Below are 19,643 nucleotides of genomic sequence, written 5' to 3'. Positions count from 1 at the left end.
GAGTTGAATACACCTCAACCATGATTTACCACTCTGTGACTTAACCACAGGATGGTCCTGATGTTACATGACTGGGACCAGCAGTGTCCAAGTATAACATAAATTTAGACACAACCTGGAATTCACTGAGGAAATCTTACAGAGGCAAAGTAATTTGAATGTAGTATCAATACACTGAATATTATGGCATGACTAGATGTAGTTTGGCAAATCTGAGGCATCAATCTTAAATGTATAAACAAAATGAGACCTGCAGAATGACAACCCTCCCTTCAAATTGAACACCTACTCTGAGAGGTACAATGATGTAAGAAAAAGACCTGAATTCCTGTTGCTAAATGTAACCAGTGTGTATCATTAAATTGTGGGTTAAATTGCTCCAGGTTTACAGTGGAGTGTAAGACAAAACATTGTGTTGTAAAAAATTATAGCTTCTGCAAAGGAAATCATACTGTATATCAGCTAAGAGAACCAAAATATTGTAAATAATAAATATATGAATATATTTATAATGATGTTACTTGCAATTTCACTGAATGATTTATGCACCTGTCAATGGATGGAGGATATGCTATCATTAGTGTCAAGTCAGGAGATGTTTTCATTTTATGCCTATTCTATTTTGGTGTAATGTAGTTTACACAAAACTGTTAAGAGCAGAACCGACTCTTACTAGAAACAGAACGTTCTTACTTCTTTGCTTGTTTCCTGTAAAAATACTTGTGTTTGGTCATGCACTGAATATTACCTTTTTTTTTTCATTAGTGTAAATACAAAATATTTATTTCTGAGGATTTTTATACTGTTATAGAGAGAAGTAAGAGAACACATTTTTAGATTTCATCGAAAAGTTTAGCTTTGAGTTTGTTTTGTATTGTACAATAGAACAATAAAGTCTATATTTTCAATTAAGTTGCCCTTCTGAATCAAAAGAAGCTATTATGTTGGTCATAGCCTGTGTTTGAGATAGTTTTGACAACCAACCAAGTGAGCATATAAGCCTATCCCTGGGTGTCCTTTGCTTAATCCTATTACCACCGCCAAAGTAGTCTCTTTCTCCAGCTCAGCCTGGCTCACAAAGCATCTCTGCATCCCCGCTCCCCGCTCCCAACCACAGAGACGGCTCCTGCTTATGCAGCCACATAGCTTATTTTATACAGTGTAGGATTTTACTGCATTGAATGTCTTGCTTCATTTACTTAATGTCGGAAAGAAACAAAGAAATAATACGAGAAATAATGAAAGCCTAGGGTCTCCCCCGCCCCCCTGGCAACCTGGCCTGACCACAGGAGTTTGGACTTTCTCCCCAGCCCACCGCAGCACAGCACAGGGGCAGCTGGGGTCAGCCAGATAGAGCGCAGTATAGGCACACTCAGGCCGCCAACACACACCCGACAGCCCAAAGGTCCCAACACCAGAGCAATGAAGGTGTAGCTGGAGGGACAGGCGGGGTGACATAGGACAGAAGACAGTGGAATAGAGGTTTTCCGAATTATAATCTTCATGTTACAGGGGAAGAGCGCAGGGTCACAAGGGGCCGCTTTGCCTGTGGGATGAACTGAGGGCAAGGGGTAGGCAAAAGAACTGGACCGGGATTGGTCAGCATATTATAGAAATGAGAGAGTGTAAATCTCTTGAAGGAATAAGTATAGACTTAGGGAACAAAGATCAAATTGAATTAAAATACTGCAAATTAGGGTCATGTGAGGGAGGGTGGCCTAACAAAACAGAAAGATGAGAGCTGGAAAATTGACATTAATGATAGTGTAACTCATCTGATTGTTCAAAAACACCAATACTACGTGTCTTGTACCACTGGTTAAAGCGGGTGAACAGATGCTAATTTAACTTACAGTATAACATGACTAATGAAGAAATAAGATAGGAGTTAGGAAACGAAGCAAAGCTTGAGCAATTTGCAAATGGTGCCAACCTGCCCCAGGAGGGAAGTGATAGGCGATCTTGGAAAGACAGAGAGAAACAGAGAGAAAAAGAGAAACAAAGAGAGAAAGAAAGTGGCAGACAGATAAAAAAAAAAAAAAGAAAGAAGAGAAAGAGGGAAGGCAGAGTTCAAATCCCAGGCGTGAGAGTGAGGTGGGAGAGTTGGTAGCGAGAGTGAGTGGAGGGGGTGCTGTCTTTGTGGGAGTGCTGAGGAGTCAGTGATAATTAGCTCAATTAGTGACAAAGGCAGTGTAATAAATACCGACTTAGTGTCTGGGTCCCTGCTGGCCTCTCCCCGCGCGGCCTGCGATGTGGCCCTGGCCTGACGGACAATTCATTAAACTGACAAAATACCCCACCGTCCAGGCGTGACGCAGCGAGTTAGCCCCCTACAGGCCCGGCTCATTGTTCTAATTGTCTGGGCTGGAGTCACTTTGTGGCTCCCTCCTCCTTCACCCACCCTGCCTTCACACTCTGCCTTCAGAAAACCCATGGAGTTAATGCCCCTACCTTACTCTGTAAGTAGGTGATCGGCAGGTTGGAAAAAAAAGCAGAAAGAGTTCCTTGAGGGTGGGGTGGCTGTGTGTGTGTGTGTGTGTGTGTGTGTATGGGGGGGGGGGATAGCGGGATTAGCGAATGGAGGTTGCCCGGGAGTGCTGGGAGCAGCGGCGATCGGAATGTAGGAGAGATGAGTCCAGGAGCTCGGATGCGGGACAAAGCGAGAGTTAATAAGGAAAGATTGAAGGGGCTGGCGACAATGGGCCGCCACCCGAGTCGAGATGAAATTGCTTCCGCGGATTATTGGGAGAGGGTGTGAGCGTTGTAGGCTTTTTGTGTGAGTGTGTGTTTGGTTGAGCATTTGTGTGTTTGTGCCTCAGTGTGTGTGTGTGTGTGTGTGTGTGTGTGTGTGTGTGTGTGTGTGTGCGCGCAGGGGCAGGGGGAGTGCTGGATTGATGGCTGCCCCTCTGGTTGGGGAGCAGGGGACCAGGGGAGGCCAACCGGCTGTTCCCACAGTCTGTTCTGCCGCAGCCACCTTTGACACACGGGGCTGCCAGGCGGCGAGCAGGCAGCCATGGTGAGAAAGGCACAAACAAAAACAACAGCTCTCTTCCACAAAATCACTATCTCTCTGAGGCCAGTGGAGGAGGGCAGGCAGGAGGTGAGGTAGGGTGTGGAGAGGGAGCAAGAGAGGAGAGCAGGAAAGTGTGAGAGGGAGAGAGGAATAGAGAGAGGGTATGAAATGAGTGTCAGGCCAAGATTGAGCCTCACTTTTGGTTTGAATCCTATGAGTTACTACATCACCAATATCTCAAGATAATAACACATTGACAAAGAAACATCCTGTCCTGGCTCAAACATGACCACAGTATATTTCATATTGCTAGTAGAACATCTATAGAGCAGTATTTATGCTGTCATTTAATTTAACGTCTAAATGAAAGTGACTGCTCTTCCTCTTTTTACTGTCATTCCAATTCATGCTGAGTCCCGAGGCTTACTAATTGTTACACAGTCAGTTTCCTTACATAGTTAATCTATTTCCCATTTTATCAACAAAAAAGCTTAATTGAGGCACTATGTGGTGCTGTCTTTATAGGACCCTTAACTTTGGGAGCAACGTAACCAACAACACTGGGGCAAAGGGTCATATAAAGTTAAGTGAATCATTTTGCCAATTAAGTAACTTGATAATAAGAAACAAAACCGCACTGCCTGCTTTGGGCCAGAGTGACCAAATGCCACTATTTAGAAGAGGGTGTTCACGGTTTAAGCTTGAGCAAGGAAACAGTTTTCACTCGCCCCAAATTGTGCTCCTTACAATATTGCAGCAATCAGGTCAATGACCAGAGGTTTTTTTTTACATGCAGAGAAGATGATATACCATAATGAAGGCACAGCAGCTTCCTATTAAAATTCCTGCTAAATTGTGGAAAAATGTTTGCCCGTTGGGTGGAGTTGGCCTAATTTGAAGGGCGTATGATAAAGAATTTAGAATTGGGTTTGGGTCACCGCACTGAATGATAGGCTGCTCAGTGGTTGTGATGGACAATGTGGGGTGGCTTGGATCTAGTGCACAATACTGCGATGATTGCTGTGCTGTACCAACATTACATTGTAATCCTAGTATTCATTTGTGGGCCAAGTTACAATTAATTAGGGCATTGTTATGACAGGAACACCCTTACACTCCTCCTGTAATAATCGAAAGCATTTGTGTGGTGCCATTACAGCATTACAGTAACCACAGGGCTATTATGTAATAAGGTAGATATTTACAGATTCATCACACACATATTACATGCAAAATCATAATCAACTAAAGTTAAACTAAAGTCATGGGAAACCTGATAAATTGGTAAGAGTTAATCCAGTTGGTCGGATTTACTCAAAATCAATTCAGATTACTTGGAAACAATGAAAAGAGTGAGTGTGTATATGTGCATGTGTGCACGTGAGTGTGTTTGTGTGCATATTCAAGCCTGTGTGTGTGTGTGTGGGTGTGAGGATGGCAGCTGGGAGGCAGACACGGTCCAGGAGAATCGTCCCCTAGCAACTGACCTTTTCGGCAGATGGCAGTTCCAGAGTAACAGCCACCCAGCATCACAATGGCCATGGCCTCCTAACATCTCCATCACTTCATCATCTACCGGCCTGCCACAGCATGTCACACAGGAAGAGAGGGAAGGTTACATTCATCCTAGCGAACACACACTTTCTCTCCCTCCTGCTCCCCTCTTTTCCTTTATCTTCAAGTCTTAAACATTCCACACATATAGGTTTGAGTCTGAATTCGACCGTTCCCATGTCGGGAGAGACCGGGGTATGCAGGGCAGTGAGAGGATGATAGGAGGATAGATTTAGGAGAGACACAGCGGACGCTCACTGCTGTCCGCAAACCTCCAGACACTCTGAAACCACTGTTTCCCGTTGTTGGGTTTGCTGCGCATAGTGAATCAGGGTGGGAATGTGGACAGACCGCTCGACCACTGTGAGCAATCAGTATGATGTCTGTGGTCAGGCTCTGTGCCCCTGTGGAGCGAGATGGAGCGCAAGCACTGCAGTTAAGGTGGGAGGGATAAAACTTTGTGGTGTTTGTGCGTGCGTGTGTGTGTGTGTCTGTGATTTGTCAGTACTCTTCCCATGTATACAAAGATGCTGTGAATAGCAGTGGGACTGAATTTGCACGTGTGCCTGTCCGCATGTACACGGAACATGGTGCATGTTGCAATAATTTATGCTGTGTTGTTATCGACCCCCCGCACATTGACACCGTGACCTCTTGATTATGTCTTTGGCTTGAGGGCTTGTTCCCAGTTGGCCTGCTTTTTATTCATACTCCTCAAAATCACATGCTGTGGAGATAAAGTCCTCATCTCCACTCACACTCCAGCCTATAAGTGGTCTTCAGTCCATTGGAAACAGTGGGTGGGCAGCTTCAAGTAGCATGTGACAGAAGGACTGGAATGTCCAGACCATTATCCAACGCAAAACAGTAAAATACCTCGATCAAAAATGAATGGTTTATCTGATGAGAACATACAAACAAATGTGACGCGGACAAAGTGACATATCAAAATCGGTTCCATTGGGATTAAGCACTGTAGGTGGAAAACTGAGTCAGACTGTGACTGTAAACCGCTGTATATTCTAGAAGAGATGATCTGATAGCAAACAGTCAGTCCTCCTGTAAACAGAGCTGTAATGACAGGGAGAGACTCGGGGGAAAGCAGAACCAACAGCAGAATGTGTTTACAGACATCTGACAATGTATGGGTACGGCACAGCAACGTTTCAACCCTTGAGTCCCACATGAAATATGAACACATACTGTGGTGGAATCCGTGTGACACAACATAAGCCTGTGCATCATTTCACTTGTCAGCGGGGATGAAGCCTGCATTTATCTAATCATCGCGAATGAAGAAACAGTCTAGTCGATGATAAATTACAGCGGAATTTGTCTAGCCACGTCGAATTTTAACACGTTTGGATCTCCTCATCCAAACTGTATCTGTGTGAAACTGCCTAATATTGACTGTAAATGTATTATATATTACTTTTTTAACATATTTACTGCACAAGAACTGTGAAACATGGACCAACCACAGCAAGTCAAATTGACTGTACCTGTAATGCACTGAACAATAAAGATTAATCTGATTCTAATTTTTATTTGCTGTGGGCCTACCTTGACTTCACCAGGACCAGAACATGCTTGAGTCAATAAACAGCAATGAGAAATTTCTGAAGGAGCAGGGCCATTATCTCTAATCTAGTGAATACTGTTGCTGGAGACAAAGGGAGAAAGTGCTCCGTTTTTTGGTTTTAATTACAAGCTGTGCTTTTACAGCGACAGTGGGCGAGGGCTCAGCACTGACACAGCAGCAGAGGAATGTTTATTTGCTGCAGTTTAGGAGCTGAGTGGCTTGCAGGAACTATGACACATTCCTGTGTCACTCGCTCTCCCGCTCGCAGACACACTCCGCTACCCACGTTCACACTCACACGCTGGCGCCCCGTGCGTTGGTCCACAACTGCATACACACACACACACACACACACACACACACACACCTATTCCCCCCTCACACATCCTGCACACTCTTAAACACCCTCTAAATGTGGCACCTCTGGAATTTGTAAGCATTCCCAAACCTTACATTACTAACATTATGACCATTCATTGCGACTTAGCGTGACATGAGTTACTGGGCCTAATACTTCCCTAAAGTGTGTGTCACAGTGTGTGTGTGGCAGTTGTACAGCAGTGACTTGGAGATGAATTATTTATGCCTTACTTCAGCATTGGGGATCCCTGCCCACAAAGTGTGTGAGCGTGCGTGTGTGTGTGTGTGTGTGTGTGGCTGACTGCATGCACCTCTCCATCTTTCAGCCCTTCTCCAGTCCCATCCATTATCCCCAGCATCTGGCAGCCAAAGCCTGTAAAGAAGACATTTCTGTTGGCAACTGTTTTTTAAAGGCAGTGACACAGGGGACAGCCAACCACAGGAGCCACACATCTTCCAATCTGCATGCATACTGAGAACTGCTTGCATAACAGAACCGCCCCAATCTCTCTCTCTCTTTTTCTTTCTGTCTCTCACATACATACACACACACACACACACACACACGACACTGCTCCCACCCACCCTTGTCTCTCTGCAATATACTCACCCAACCTTTGAAGGCTAATCGCTTCCAGAACCAGACCTATCCTGCAAACTGTGCCAGCAGTCTTTCAATACGTTTTGCACCCTAAAAAGCTCCTTATGGCCCCTAAATGAATATTGTGTGAGAGTGATACACTGGAGGAGCGGGCTAGTGGAGCTACACTGCAACAGCAGTAAGTGCTGTGATTTTATGTGCGAATGTGTCTAATTTAGGGACATTAAAAGCTGCATGTTGTTGACATGGGCAGCATCCAAAGTGCCAAAGTTAAACCATCAAAGACGCTCTGTAAATTTCATCATTTTGGGATGCTACAAGTCATACTGCACTTTCAACAAATGCTCAAAGGGTGTTCAGCCCTCAACTCTGTCTTACAGACGAACAACCGAGACACGGAAAGACGGGTGCACCCAAACGTGTCCTTGCCTAACACTTGGCTGCTGAAGAAATTCAGTCATTGTATAATTGCAAAGGCTCTGACATTAACTTTGCTCAGTAAATGCATTAGCCTATATTAATTCCACATGCATATAGTGTACAGCTGCAGTGAGCGACCTCTCTGGAAGACAAGCATAATGTTAGGAGACATTTGTTTTTACTTGGCTGCTAGTTATAGAGTTTTCTGGCAGGAGTTTTAAGTAACTCATCTGAAAGCCAAACGGGTGTGTTAAGAGTTAGCTTGATAGAGTAATCTGTCTGATAGGCTGCTAGCTAAACATTTGTCTTGTAGGGATTTTCCTGGGTAACTCCTCTGGGACGTAAACAAGTTTGCACTTGATTTGCACTTTTTGGAAGACGGATGGGGTGGTGTGGTGGCTTAGTAGTTAGTGCTGTTGCCTCACAGCAAGCAGGACCTGTGGTCAATCCCTGGCCCCGGCCCGCTCTGTGTGGTGTTAGCAGTTGTTCGCCCACACACATTCATACCTATGGGCAAGTCCAGTCTCCAGTCCACCTGACTTGTATGTTGTTGGAATGTGGGAGGAAACTGGAGTACCTGGAGGAAACCCACATGAACACGGGGCGAACAACATGCTAACTCCACACAGAGCGGGTCAACCCCTGCAGACTGGATTGCCCATAGGTATGAATGTGTGTGTGTGTGTGTGTGTGTGTGAGTGTCTACCTGTGTTATCCCTGCAATGACTGGTGACCCGCCCAGGGTGTCTCCTGCCCAATGCATGCTGGGATAGGCTCCAGGCCCCTGTGACCTTGAAAAGGATTAAGCAGGCAGAGAAAAGGAATGAAAGAATATAGGTTAAGATGCATTTTGTTTTTGCCTGGGTAGAGCTTTGTAATAGCAGCCGAGTGTGTGCTAAGGACACATGGGCACACAGGTTAAGGTTACCTCTTTAATGTTCGTGCACCCCCAGTGTAAATAACGGTGCACAAATTTGGCTCCATGTGCTAGTTCAACATCGTTGTTGGGCTACAGCCGCCTTAAGACAGAACTGAGGGCTCAAAGCCCCTTTTGAACTCAACAAAGCAAGTCAGTGTCGAGGCACAATGCTGACATCGAAATAGTAAAAGGCTGCCATCTTGTGGATCAGCGGCCATATTACAAACTTTAATTATTCAAACAAACAAATGTATAACTATCCCACTCTCTCACCGACAAAATAGGTACAATAAATCAATAAAAACCTGTGAATTACCCAGAATGACAGCCGTGCAGGGCGTGTACGTGGTTGAAGTTCTTCCACAATGAAGCGATGATGTTTTTTTTTTTTGTTTTTTTTGCAGTTTGAGTATACCATAAAAACCGGAATAGTGCCGTAAAGTCCTTGAGGAGAGGTTTGCGTCGTGAATTTTTAAATTCAATGCCAACACTTAACTGCTTTCTTCACGGGAAAAGCTGCAAGGTTGAGATGAGTACGAGCCTAACTTCTGGAGTATCATTGCTTGAACATACTCGATAAAGTCGGTAAATGGGTTTTTTTCTCAGCTATCCAGTCACAGACTAGTCTAACCAGCATCGAGATGTCTCAAGCGTTGATATTGTACCTGCCATATCGCAAATCAGTGTAAAGGTAAAGGTAAATTGAGATGTGAGCGAGTGTAAGGTTCAGTAGCTAGGTGGCGGTATGCACCTCGCAGTTGGTTTGCGACCCGACAAAAAACACAGACGAAGAAGAAGCAGCAAGTCCTCAGTCTCGCTTCCTGTTCGTCCTCTTTTCAGCCTTCCTCTCCACGATGGTGAGTGTCTCTGTCGCTCAGAAATTGATTTAGATCTGTAATGGAGCGGTTGGACGAGATTGTACCGTTGTTTTAGCGTACATACACATGATATGATATGCTTGTCTTAATTATTGTTTATATGTATAGTTGCAAAGTGTCGGATACGTGTTATGTTTGAGGATTCAACCGAAGTCTTCCCGGTCTAGTTAGCTTAGCTGGTTTCCGTCAAACCGGCCGTTAAACACCGAGCAAGAGCCGCAGCAGTGTAGCGAGCTCAGACAGTGGCGTCTACTGTCAGTTATAATAGAGGCGAAGTGGTTTTCTCGGTTTCTGCCACCTCAGCTGTCGTGTTTACTGGTGTTTTTTTTTTCCTCACACCGAAACCTCCATGTAACTCCTAGACCAAGAAGAGAAGGAACAACGGCCGTGCCAAGAAGGGACGCGGGCACGTCCAGCCCATCCGCTGCACCAACTGTGCCCGCTGCGTGCCCAAAGACAAGGCCATCAAGAAGTTTGTCATCAGGAACATCGTGGAGGCTGCTGCCGTGAGGGACATCACCGAGGCCAGCGTGTTTGACTGTGAGTTGCTGCTGTCAGCCCATAGAGGATCCCGCTGACTTCACACACATCAGTTGGCGATGGATTTTTATTTGTGTTAACTCGCATCTCTTCCTCAGCTTATGTGCTTCCCAAGCTGTATGTGAAGCTGCACTACTGTGTGAGCTGCGCCATCCACAGCAAGGTGGTCAGGAATCGCTCCACAGAGGCCAGGAAGGACCGGACCCCACCGCCCCGCTTCAGACCCAGTGTGAGTTACACTAAACGCACCCAGTCCTGTGCTGGTTGTCACACAAGGGGCATCTAAAATGAGTGATGGGGCACTTTCTGCCACACAGTTGAGAGTCATCTTAAAAGGATGAAAAACTGAAGGGGGAGACACACACACACACACACTGTAGAGTTAGGTCCAGTTGTGTTGCATTTCTCCTTTAGTCATGGTGGTCTATATTAAATGTCTGATCAGCAATTAAGATAAATACCCAACTTCTCAGCAGTTTGAAATTTATTTTAAAGATTATTGGGCAAAAATACATTTATTTATCTGCAGTCAGAAGATAATATGCCCTCTGAAAGTATCCCAAAAGATTTTGATAGCTGTGTGAAATGTCTGATGCAAAGGTAAATCTGTCCACTTGTGAAGACGGGCAGTTTTTAATATGAGACTTACCAACTGCGTAAATTCACAACTAAAAATCAGGATACACACATAGGCTCTGCAAACAGATTATTTCCCTCAGAATTATAAAAGCTGCACACACCACAAGTATGCGTGTTTCCCAAGTTGTGGCTTGCCAGACATCAAATCCCACAATTAGCCATAAATGGTTGAAATGCCGCATTTTTATCTGTCCTGCATTGTTCAGACTACTTTGTGTTAAAATAATGGAAAAATGGTGTACCCAAACAAAGCAATTTTGCTGACTGAAGTGGATAATTTTTGCGTGGGCTTGACTCTGTATCTTTGCGAGCCGTGAAAGGTTTGCCATGTAAGTCAAAAGGTCAGTGAACATGAAACATCCTAAAATGTAGGTTAACCCCTGCTATGTTGAAGATTTTACCATTTCAAATCTGGTGCTCAAAAGAAATAAACAGCCTGTGTGTCTGTCAAGGACTTCATATGCAAGATGGTACCATACAAAAAAATGAAATATCTTAGATTTGTTAGTGACTTGTTAGTCCTTTTTAACTAACCTATAACTCTGTGCATGACCTCTCCTCAGTATTCCATGTTACTTCATAATAATTCTTACTATCCCAACATCAATATACAATATTAAAGACATAATTAATTCAGACTGCACATTCTTGCATAATTTGTTTTGCATGAATGTCAAATTATATATGGGAAGTGGTTGATAAATTATTATTGTATATGATATTATTATTATTGACTAGATCTTTAAATATGCATACTATGTGCAGCAGATAATCCCAGCACAGAATCATTGCACCATTTGTTTTAATCGCATTAAGTAACAGTTATTATGTTATTATTATTAAGTTATTATGGGGGTTCTAGAGGCAGTGTCCCAGATTCTGAATAAGTCGGTTCTGTAGTGTCCCGAAATGTGATTGATTGGTCGTGAGGACATAACCGTACAAATCAACAAATCTCAGTGATTGGTATTTTCAGTACTTCTACAGAAATGTAATTCTTTAAAGTGAAGTTTTCATAGTGTGTTGATAGTGGTGAACGTAGATAAAGGAATAGTTTCTGACGAGTTCATCTTTTTCTCCATTTATAGGGTGGCGCCCCCCGAGCTCCTCCAAAGCCTATGTGATGTGGACGTTTTAAATTATGTCGTTATTGTGAAATAAAAGTGGTGAGAAAAATCAAGTCTGCATTGCCTTTGTACTTTGACCAAGTTAGTTTACTGTTGTTGATCATAGAGGACTATGAGGAAACAAAGTTTCTACAACTAAAGTATTTTCCACTGAATCTAATATAAGCAAAGAGGGGACAAATGAATATCTCAACTTGAGTCTGTGTATTTCTTTGCACTGTCACACTGGAGAAAATCATAGACTTCTGACTGCTAATGCATTTTGAGTGCGAGATGAGCACAGAAGTTAAGTCACAAAGATTTGATGTCATCACGGTTAAACTAAGGAAAATCAGTTTTACAATAAACTCGACTTTATTGACAGTAAAAAGTTTCTAGAATATCGAGGGGCACGCATTTGTAACTGCAATTACATCTTGGAAAGCAACATGACTTTTTGAAATAATGAGGCAGTTGTACATCTTTAACTTTGAGGTAAAGTGTTTTGTCATGTTATATCATTCACAAAATATTGTAGAACATTAAAAGTCCACACAAGGAAACGAAAACCCATGCCTCATTTTCACTTCTTAAAATTACTTCACATTTCAAAAATAATTCACAATTCAGATAAAAGCAGAAAATGACAAGCACACATGCTATATTCCATTCACACACATTTCTCTACTTATCAAACCAAGTGCATTTTTAGATTTTTTTCTCAAAAGGTTTCAAGTACATTTTTTTTGCCAGCAATTAAAGGAAATAAAGTTAAACTATGAAGCAGCAAACCCACAATAACAAGTTAAAATACTGAATTTGGTCTCATTCATGTTCCCAACATTAACATTATCAGCTAACTCACCATACTGTAGCAATAAGGTATTTGGGTGCTATAAAGAAGCAGGAGGTAACATTTTATGGACTTGAGGAATATGCTGGATAAGATTTGGGATATAGCTGACTAAATACACCAAGGCTGTAACAAACAACACTAAATAGATAATCACAAGTGATATTAAATAACTTAATAGACTTCAAATGATTTTGTTAATTATTAACTTCCCATTATGCAAACTCTCAGCCTCAACCACTGAGTGCAAAACCACAAAAAGACTGAACTTACTAAATTAATATTTAATCAGCCTGTGACACACCCAGTCACACACCGCAGCAAACTTGAGTGTAGACCACAGGTCCAGTCCGACACAGTGGGATTGTGTAGAAGGCCGGCCCCATTAAATAAAAAAAAAACACGGGTGTTGCAAATTAGATGCTCAATTATTGTTTAAGTATTATGCAATTTCTCAGTGCAGTAGAACAATCACAGAAAAAAAAAAAAAGTAAAGCCATCAAGTGCTTCGGGCGAAGATGCTCATATATAAGCAGATAACCTAAAAGTGCAAACCTCTAAAGCGGTAGCACCCTGGCCCATCTCAGTCAGGCTCTTACTGTACACTACATGGGTCATGGTCTGATCTGCACCAGTACTCTAAGGCTCACTTTAAAATCCAGAAACCTATTCTACGTCTGAGCCCTGAAAGCCGATTTCCACCCAAGGTGAATATGTTCAAGTTCATTTCCTCCATGGTTTTGCTATGTACTGATAGTCTTCTCATTGATCTCAAGTGCAGCTGCAAATACTCTCCCTTCTGAGGTGACTTCACACACTGTTGAACCATGCTGTAAACAATATGTATTCCTAAAACAGGGTACTGCTGTAGGAGTTAAGGCAATCCATTTCTGTGCTTCGTCTGTGACAAAAGCTCCTCCCTAACCCAGAGGCACAACGCTCTCAGTGCATATTAATCTTACATGACATACCACCCAAAATCCCCTCCTCAACCACACAAACACAAAGCTGTCTTAGTGCATACTAAGCTTACCAAACAATTTTTAAAATGTATGTGCCATGTTTCTCTTAATTTAATTTTACAAGCATCTATGAACTTTAGATTTAGTGCATCACCTGCGCACCTGACCTTTCAAAGTGCTAACTACACCACTTAGGAAAAGATGGCTAGTGAAGATATTTGAGCACCAGGTTTCCCTCCAGTTTGTCAGTGAGAGGAAATCCCCCAAGAAGGCACTTTTAAAGCAAAACCAATAGTTTTGCCAGATGATTTGATTTGGGAGTGCAATCAATCAGAGAATGTAATTTGCCTCCCCTAATCTTTGAATGATGCGGTGAAAAGATTCCTCACTCACACCTGCTGTAGCTTGATTAATATTCTGAAATTAAAACCACAAGTCATTTTGCTAACACTAGAGATTCAAAGCAACTGATCTGGTGCAGAACAAACGTGAGCCCACAACTTCAGAGAGCAGCAGTCCCCCCCACCTCACCCAACCTCTCCCCACCTCTATCCCCTCTCCTCTCCCCGAGCGAGCGTCCCCCTCTCCTCAGCCCACCTGGTGCTCTCCGCGGCTGATATGAGATGAGAACTCGTAGCGGTCCTGGCTGCGGTGGCCACAGATGTTGCACTCAAACGGCTGGCGGAAGCCATGACAACCCATGTGGATGGTGAACATGACATAGTCCAGGAAGATGATGCGACAGTGCGGGCAGGGGAAGGAGCGCACAGGCCGGTCCTGCCTGTCTACCACTTGCACAGTCTCCCTGGAAGACAGGGGCGACCCAGCGCTCCTCTTCACTACGGCAGGGGGAACAGGACACGCCCTCTCCCACTCTGGGTCCGAGTCTTTGGCCTGGCTGGGGCTGGAAGTGGGATGGCTGCGGGGCAGTGCCGGGCTCGGGTAGTGGCGGTGGTGGAGGTGGTGGTGGTTGGAGGTACTAGTTGGGGCTGCTGCCCCTGTGCTCTGCTCTTCTGCTGTGCTCTCTGTGTCTGTGGAGTCGGGGCAGCCGTTGGGCGAGGTGGTGTGGCTGTGGGCTGAAGCTGGGTCATCGCGGCCTTCGCCCGCCTCCCGCCCGGCCAGGCCGAGAGCCATGGCTGCCAGCCCACCTCCACCGTGGGCACGGGGGCCCTGAGGTGCCACATGGCTGTTAACGGAGCCCATAACTGAGCGGAACTCCGACAGGAAGGCAGGATGGAGCTGAGATAGTTTGGGTGGCTCGTGGTTCTCACCTTTACCCCTGGCTCCCTGGAGGTGCTTACCACCCAGCCCCACCAGCGCAGCAGAGTCCCCCACAGGCTGAGAGCTCATGAGGTCCCCCTCCTTCTCAGAGCCAGAGGACAGTTCATAAGGTGCTTCAGGTAAGTTGAGACGCATGTGCTTTTCACCTATGAAAAGAACGAATCAACAATGGACATGGTTTAAGATGGGAACTCCTGGACTGACTTCATTTGCTCGCCCTCGCCCGTTCCACAGTACAACATGAACCCAGTGTCAACAAACTGGCGAGAGGATATTGACATTTGGATGCTTTGCACTGTCGGATAGCGGATGATATCAGACCAAGAGGTTGCTATGATTCCAGTAGATTTTCAAGCTGAGGATATATCATAATGATTGTATAATGCAATAGAAATACTATCTCTAAATAAATCAACAAGACACTTCAATTTGGATTATATAAATATATATTTTAAAATGCTGAATAAATATGGAAAACGGATTGTTTTCGTAAACAAAAACACTCATTAAAATTGTCCTCCGCACATTCTTTCTTAGTTTCTCAGTTTTGTGCTTTATTTATCCCACCAAATGTTTTCGCTACATGGCCTTCGTCAGGCTGATCATCACCGCGATGAAAAGAGTGTGTGACTTGAATTTTCTTTACAAGTGGAAGTATTATACAAGCCTCATATCTGCATCTCGCTGAGTGTGCGTTCTTTCTACTGAAATTTAAACAAAAAAACTCACCCAAAAACTTCTGTGGTGTTGACCTCTTGCGTTTGGTGATGCTATTAGCCAGTCTGTCCACAAATGGGAGTTTTTCGGTGGCTGGCTGGAGCATTGGCTTAGTCATTGGCTCCAGTCTTGCTGACTCTTCTCCTGCAAAAAGGAAACACATAATTATCAATATATTGACAGCAGACTACGTACAATCAAACATATTAACTTGCTTCAGTCCATATATTGGTATTTATCATCAATCATAAACGTTTCGAGCTAACATTTCTGATAAAAAATAAGTGTTACGTGTGTGTATTGTGTTACCCTGTGCTGACTGAGTGCTGATTGCTGTCTGGTGGTCCAGACTCTTCAGGTAACTATGGCAGCGCTCAAGATGTTCCTCTAGTGTGTTTTGTTGCTTGTAGCTGCGACTACAGTAGCTGCACTTGAAAGGTTTACCTACTGTCGGAGAGGACGCTGCAATGCAGAGACAGAATATTCAACTGATCTCTCAAATAAAAAAACGGCCACCATAAAATTTTACCTTAAATGATAGCTAACGAAAGCTCAGTACAGGTGCTCTTTAGTCAAGGTAAGCTTTTGTATTTTAATGTAAATTGTTTGCTGAAAATCGGTATGCAAACTATTATAAACTATGCATTTATGGGAGGAGATTTTTTTCTGAACAGCTTCTTATTGGCTGGGTTTGATAAAATGGATTTACCCATCTTTGGCAATTCCCGAAATCATTCTTTGTTACTTGCCAGTGACGACAGAAAAACGCCTAACCCTTCACCGCAACGTTCCACTCAGCAAACAGTCGGAAAGACTGACGTCAATTTCGCTGAAATCCAGTTTGCAAGAATCTTTTCTTCGAAAATGAACCTTTGAGAACTGCGGAGACCCACCAAGACCTATTTACTGTATGTCCTATCAACACCTGTTGAATGTGTTCACAAATTCAAAACACCAACCAACCATTTCCTGTTTTCAGAAACTAAATGTCATATTTTGTCATGTGCCGTACAGTACATTCGAGTAAAGAATAGATATTTCCTCTGAGCTTCGCAGAAGAGGGAAATGGACCAGTCTCATGAATCCGCATGTGTAGCGTTGTTTCATAAAATTCAACCTGATCAAAATAAGAAGTAATATTGTTATGGACCGACTGTATCCATCAAGTTGAATAAGTAAATAGTGCATGCATGAAAAATCTCTTCATGGAATATGTTCAGTGTGTTAGACACTGTTTATTGCATTCACAGCTTACAGATTTACCTGTGTGTGTGCGTAGATGTCCAGCGAGGGCATCTCTCCGGCGGCAGGCATAGTTGCAAATGGGACATTTGAAAGGCTTCTCTCCTGAGTGCAACTTGATGTGGCGCAGCAGGTTCCCCTTCTGGGTGAAGGAAGCTCCACACTGGTTACACTGGAATGGCCTCTCACCTGACAACAGAGACAGAGGCTTTCTGAGTCGACTATTTTTTTGTCCATAAAACGTGTTTGTGTTGTGTTTGGTGTGTGATAACCACCACCACCACTTCTTCTCACCTGTGTGGCTACGCTTGTGCACCATCAGCACGTTGGGTCCGATGCAGATCATCCCACACACGTCACACTGGAGCTTCCCGTTGGGCAGCCGGATCGGAGAAGCAGGCTTTGAACTGGCCAGCTCATTGTAAATGCTTCCCCTCTCTCCTCCAGCCCCACCATGCTCTGCACTCCCATCATCCTTGGTGTCCCCTCTGTCTTCCCTCCTGCTATCCTCCCTCACAGCCTCTCTCTTCTCAGGCTGCGGAGCGCCCGGTGACTCATCATCACTACACAACTCAACCTTGATGGAGTTTGCTGTGGTGAGAGTAGACAGAGGAAAGACACTTTTAGTTATAACGTAGAATTCTGCGCATTACCTGTAGCCATAATGCAAACGAAGGGGATGCTGACTGACCACTGAGGGAGCGGTGTGGAGAGGACTGCTGACTGTTTGGAGATCTCACTGAAGGGCCCCGCAACCCGCCATAAAAATCCTGCTCCGTTGATGACTCTCCTCCACTGCCTGAAACACACACACCCAAGTTATTAAAGTAAATGTTAATGTCCGGGGACTGTGCACACAAACGTATATTGGTTTTTGCTTCAGATGTAACCTTACCTGGTGCATATGAGCGTCCATTGCAGTCATCAGCATTCATTCTCTCACCAGATGCCTACAGAAAGGTGATAAAAGTAAGTTGTAGAATTTTTCCCTATTTATAATGACCATGTAATCTAATATTTTTTATAAAACCTATTTTTTTCCTAATCTTGATTAGTCACATTAACATTGCACCACACAAAAAGTTTGATGCTAACCTTATAGAATCTATACTAGAAGCTGTAGCTGTTTGTTGGTATAAGAATAACCCAGATAGCTTTACACTTGCACTTCCTAGAAATAAATTGACTGCAGCAGACTAATCTGCTAAACTGTCTAGATTATGAGTTCTCCCTGCTACTGTGTTATCATGTAGACTCTCTTCTCCCCTGTAGCCAGTAAATGAATATGAGAGCTTCCACATTTATACTCAGCTAATGGCTATGTTGAAGGAGGAGTTTAACTAGCCTACATGCACCCAGTAACTTATAATGGGGGAAATTACTATGCTTGAGGTCACATGAAAAACAATTATTATTCATTAGATGACGACAAATTGGGGATAGTATACAAAGAAATCAGAATGTTATTTTCAACATTCGCCGTGTTGAGTCATTTGCAGAGATATTAGGTTATTATTAGGTGCAAATGTACTTTGTATTGTTTATTTTGATGTGTTTGTGTAGAGGTGAGGCAATGCTCTGTTTCACTCCATGTTGAAGATAAAGAAGACATAGCCCCAGATCCACAATGCTGCACCTTTTTTTGCTCAAATGGATGACAACAGTGGACAGAGGAGACGGTGGAGCACGCAGGGGGCGGAGACAGCACATCGCAGGGAAATATCCTGGCATTGGCCGCGCATGGGGAGCAACAGGCGCTGATGCAGCCGGGAGACGCGCCAGTCACACTAGGGCACAGCGATTAAGGGACGCGCGCTGCCGCCGACCCTTGCCAGACAATTTATTCTGTCTGATACGGACGACAGAGCAGTATAACATATACATCTCCAATTAACTACCACGTTTCTCCACATTTTCATGGCTACTTGTTTTAGCTGCGCGATACATTTCTGTGTGTTGTGTCGCCAATCAGCTTATGGTCGATGGCGACAGAGCGCGACACGATGGCAATTTGTTGCAAGAGTTGCGACTCTCCTAATTGTCTGCATAAACGCAGCTGTCACCTAACGTTGAGCATGTCAAACTGGCCTGGGCTGTACAATGTTTCTCATGAGCCGTTGCTATGGCACCCGACCACACGACAAATGGCATTCACCCCACCAACTACTCAAAAACATACAGTACTTCCAAATGAATGCCAGTGAATGGTCTTACCGAGCGCCGAGGTAAAGTCCACTACCCTCTTCCTTACCTGGCGACCGACTGGTGTTTTCCTTTTTAATTGTCTGGATAGCTGTTTGTTTTCCCAGGCGACGACAGCATCTCCGGGATTTTTTTTACCTGGGAATCCCAAACAACTTCCGGGCCCATGCTGGGATACAGACCGAATAATTGTACAACAGAGCTCTTGATCCAGTGATTGTCGAATGCATCGATGCATGTAAGTTGTATGGATACAAGTGACAGAAATGTAGCGAAAACGATGCCATCAACAGAACTAACGAGTCACCAGTGTGTACTGCGCATTGATATCTTTTTAGACAAATGCGGGCTGCGTGTTGGCCAGACAGTTGTGGCATCTCGTAAAATTAATCTTTGACCATTCAACCAGGGCTAACGATCAAGACATTTTGGAGAAGGTGGGCAATTTATTTTTTGCAATATCATGTTGTTATCACAGTCTGTCAATATTATACTTTATTCACATAGATTATGTCTTTATTGGGATTGAATGACAGAAGGCATTTTATACTTTTATTATCTATGGTAGATAATCAAGAAGGATGTGTGCATTGCAGTTGTTCAATAGTTTGTAACAAGGAGACACCCAAACAGGGACTATGAGTGTTGTGATGAAATAGTTTATGATGATAATCCATCTGCACAGAGCCACAAGGTGGCAGCAAACTGCTGTTTTCTATCCTGTGAGAGCAAGTCCTACTGCATGGTGGTGGTAACCAGTCAAACGCTGTGTGA

The 19,643-nt window shown here is 43.9% G+C and overlaps 2 protein-coding genes across 2 annotated transcripts; one reads left to right on the top strand and one right to left on the bottom strand.

Moving 5' to 3' along the window:
• Window positions 1–9,277: 9,277 nt before the first annotated feature.
• On the top strand, window positions 9,278–11,682 carry rps26 (ribosomal protein S26). The gene is made up of 4 exons (XM_071516710.1): window positions 9,278–9,306; window positions 9,690–9,867; window positions 9,966–10,096; window positions 11,595–11,682. The coding sequence occupies exons 1-4, from the start codon at window positions 9,304–9,306 to the stop codon at window positions 11,628–11,630; spliced, it is 348 nt and encodes a 115-aa protein (XP_071372811.1). The 5' UTR covers window positions 9,278–9,303; the 3' UTR covers window positions 11,631–11,682.
• A 2,333-nt stretch (window positions 11,683–14,015) lies between these two features.
• On the bottom strand, window positions 14,016–19,037 carry ikzf4 (IKAROS family zinc finger 4). The gene is given in 9 exon segments (XM_071516727.1): window positions 14,016–14,854; window positions 15,438–15,569; window positions 15,735–15,887; window positions 16,689–16,856; window positions 16,962–17,258; window positions 17,359–17,466; window positions 17,563–17,617; window positions 18,919–19,007; window positions 19,010–19,037. Coding segments are annotated over 9 exon segments (1,869 nt in total).
• Window positions 19,038–19,643: the final 606 nt, after the last annotated feature.

The sequence above is a fragment of the Centroberyx affinis genome, unplaced genomic scaffold (genome assembly GCF_046629955.1).
Source record: "Centroberyx affinis isolate AG114_WGS23_722 - 3 ecotype Tasmania unplaced genomic scaffold, CSIRO-AGI_Caff_v1 ptg000428l_1, whole genome shotgun sequence".
In the NCBI taxonomy this organism is placed as follows: Eukaryota; Metazoa; Chordata; class Actinopteri; order Beryciformes; family Berycidae; genus Centroberyx; species Centroberyx affinis.
Note: the sequence above shows the minus strand (reverse complement) of the source record. Positions and strands in the feature narration are given on the sequence as shown.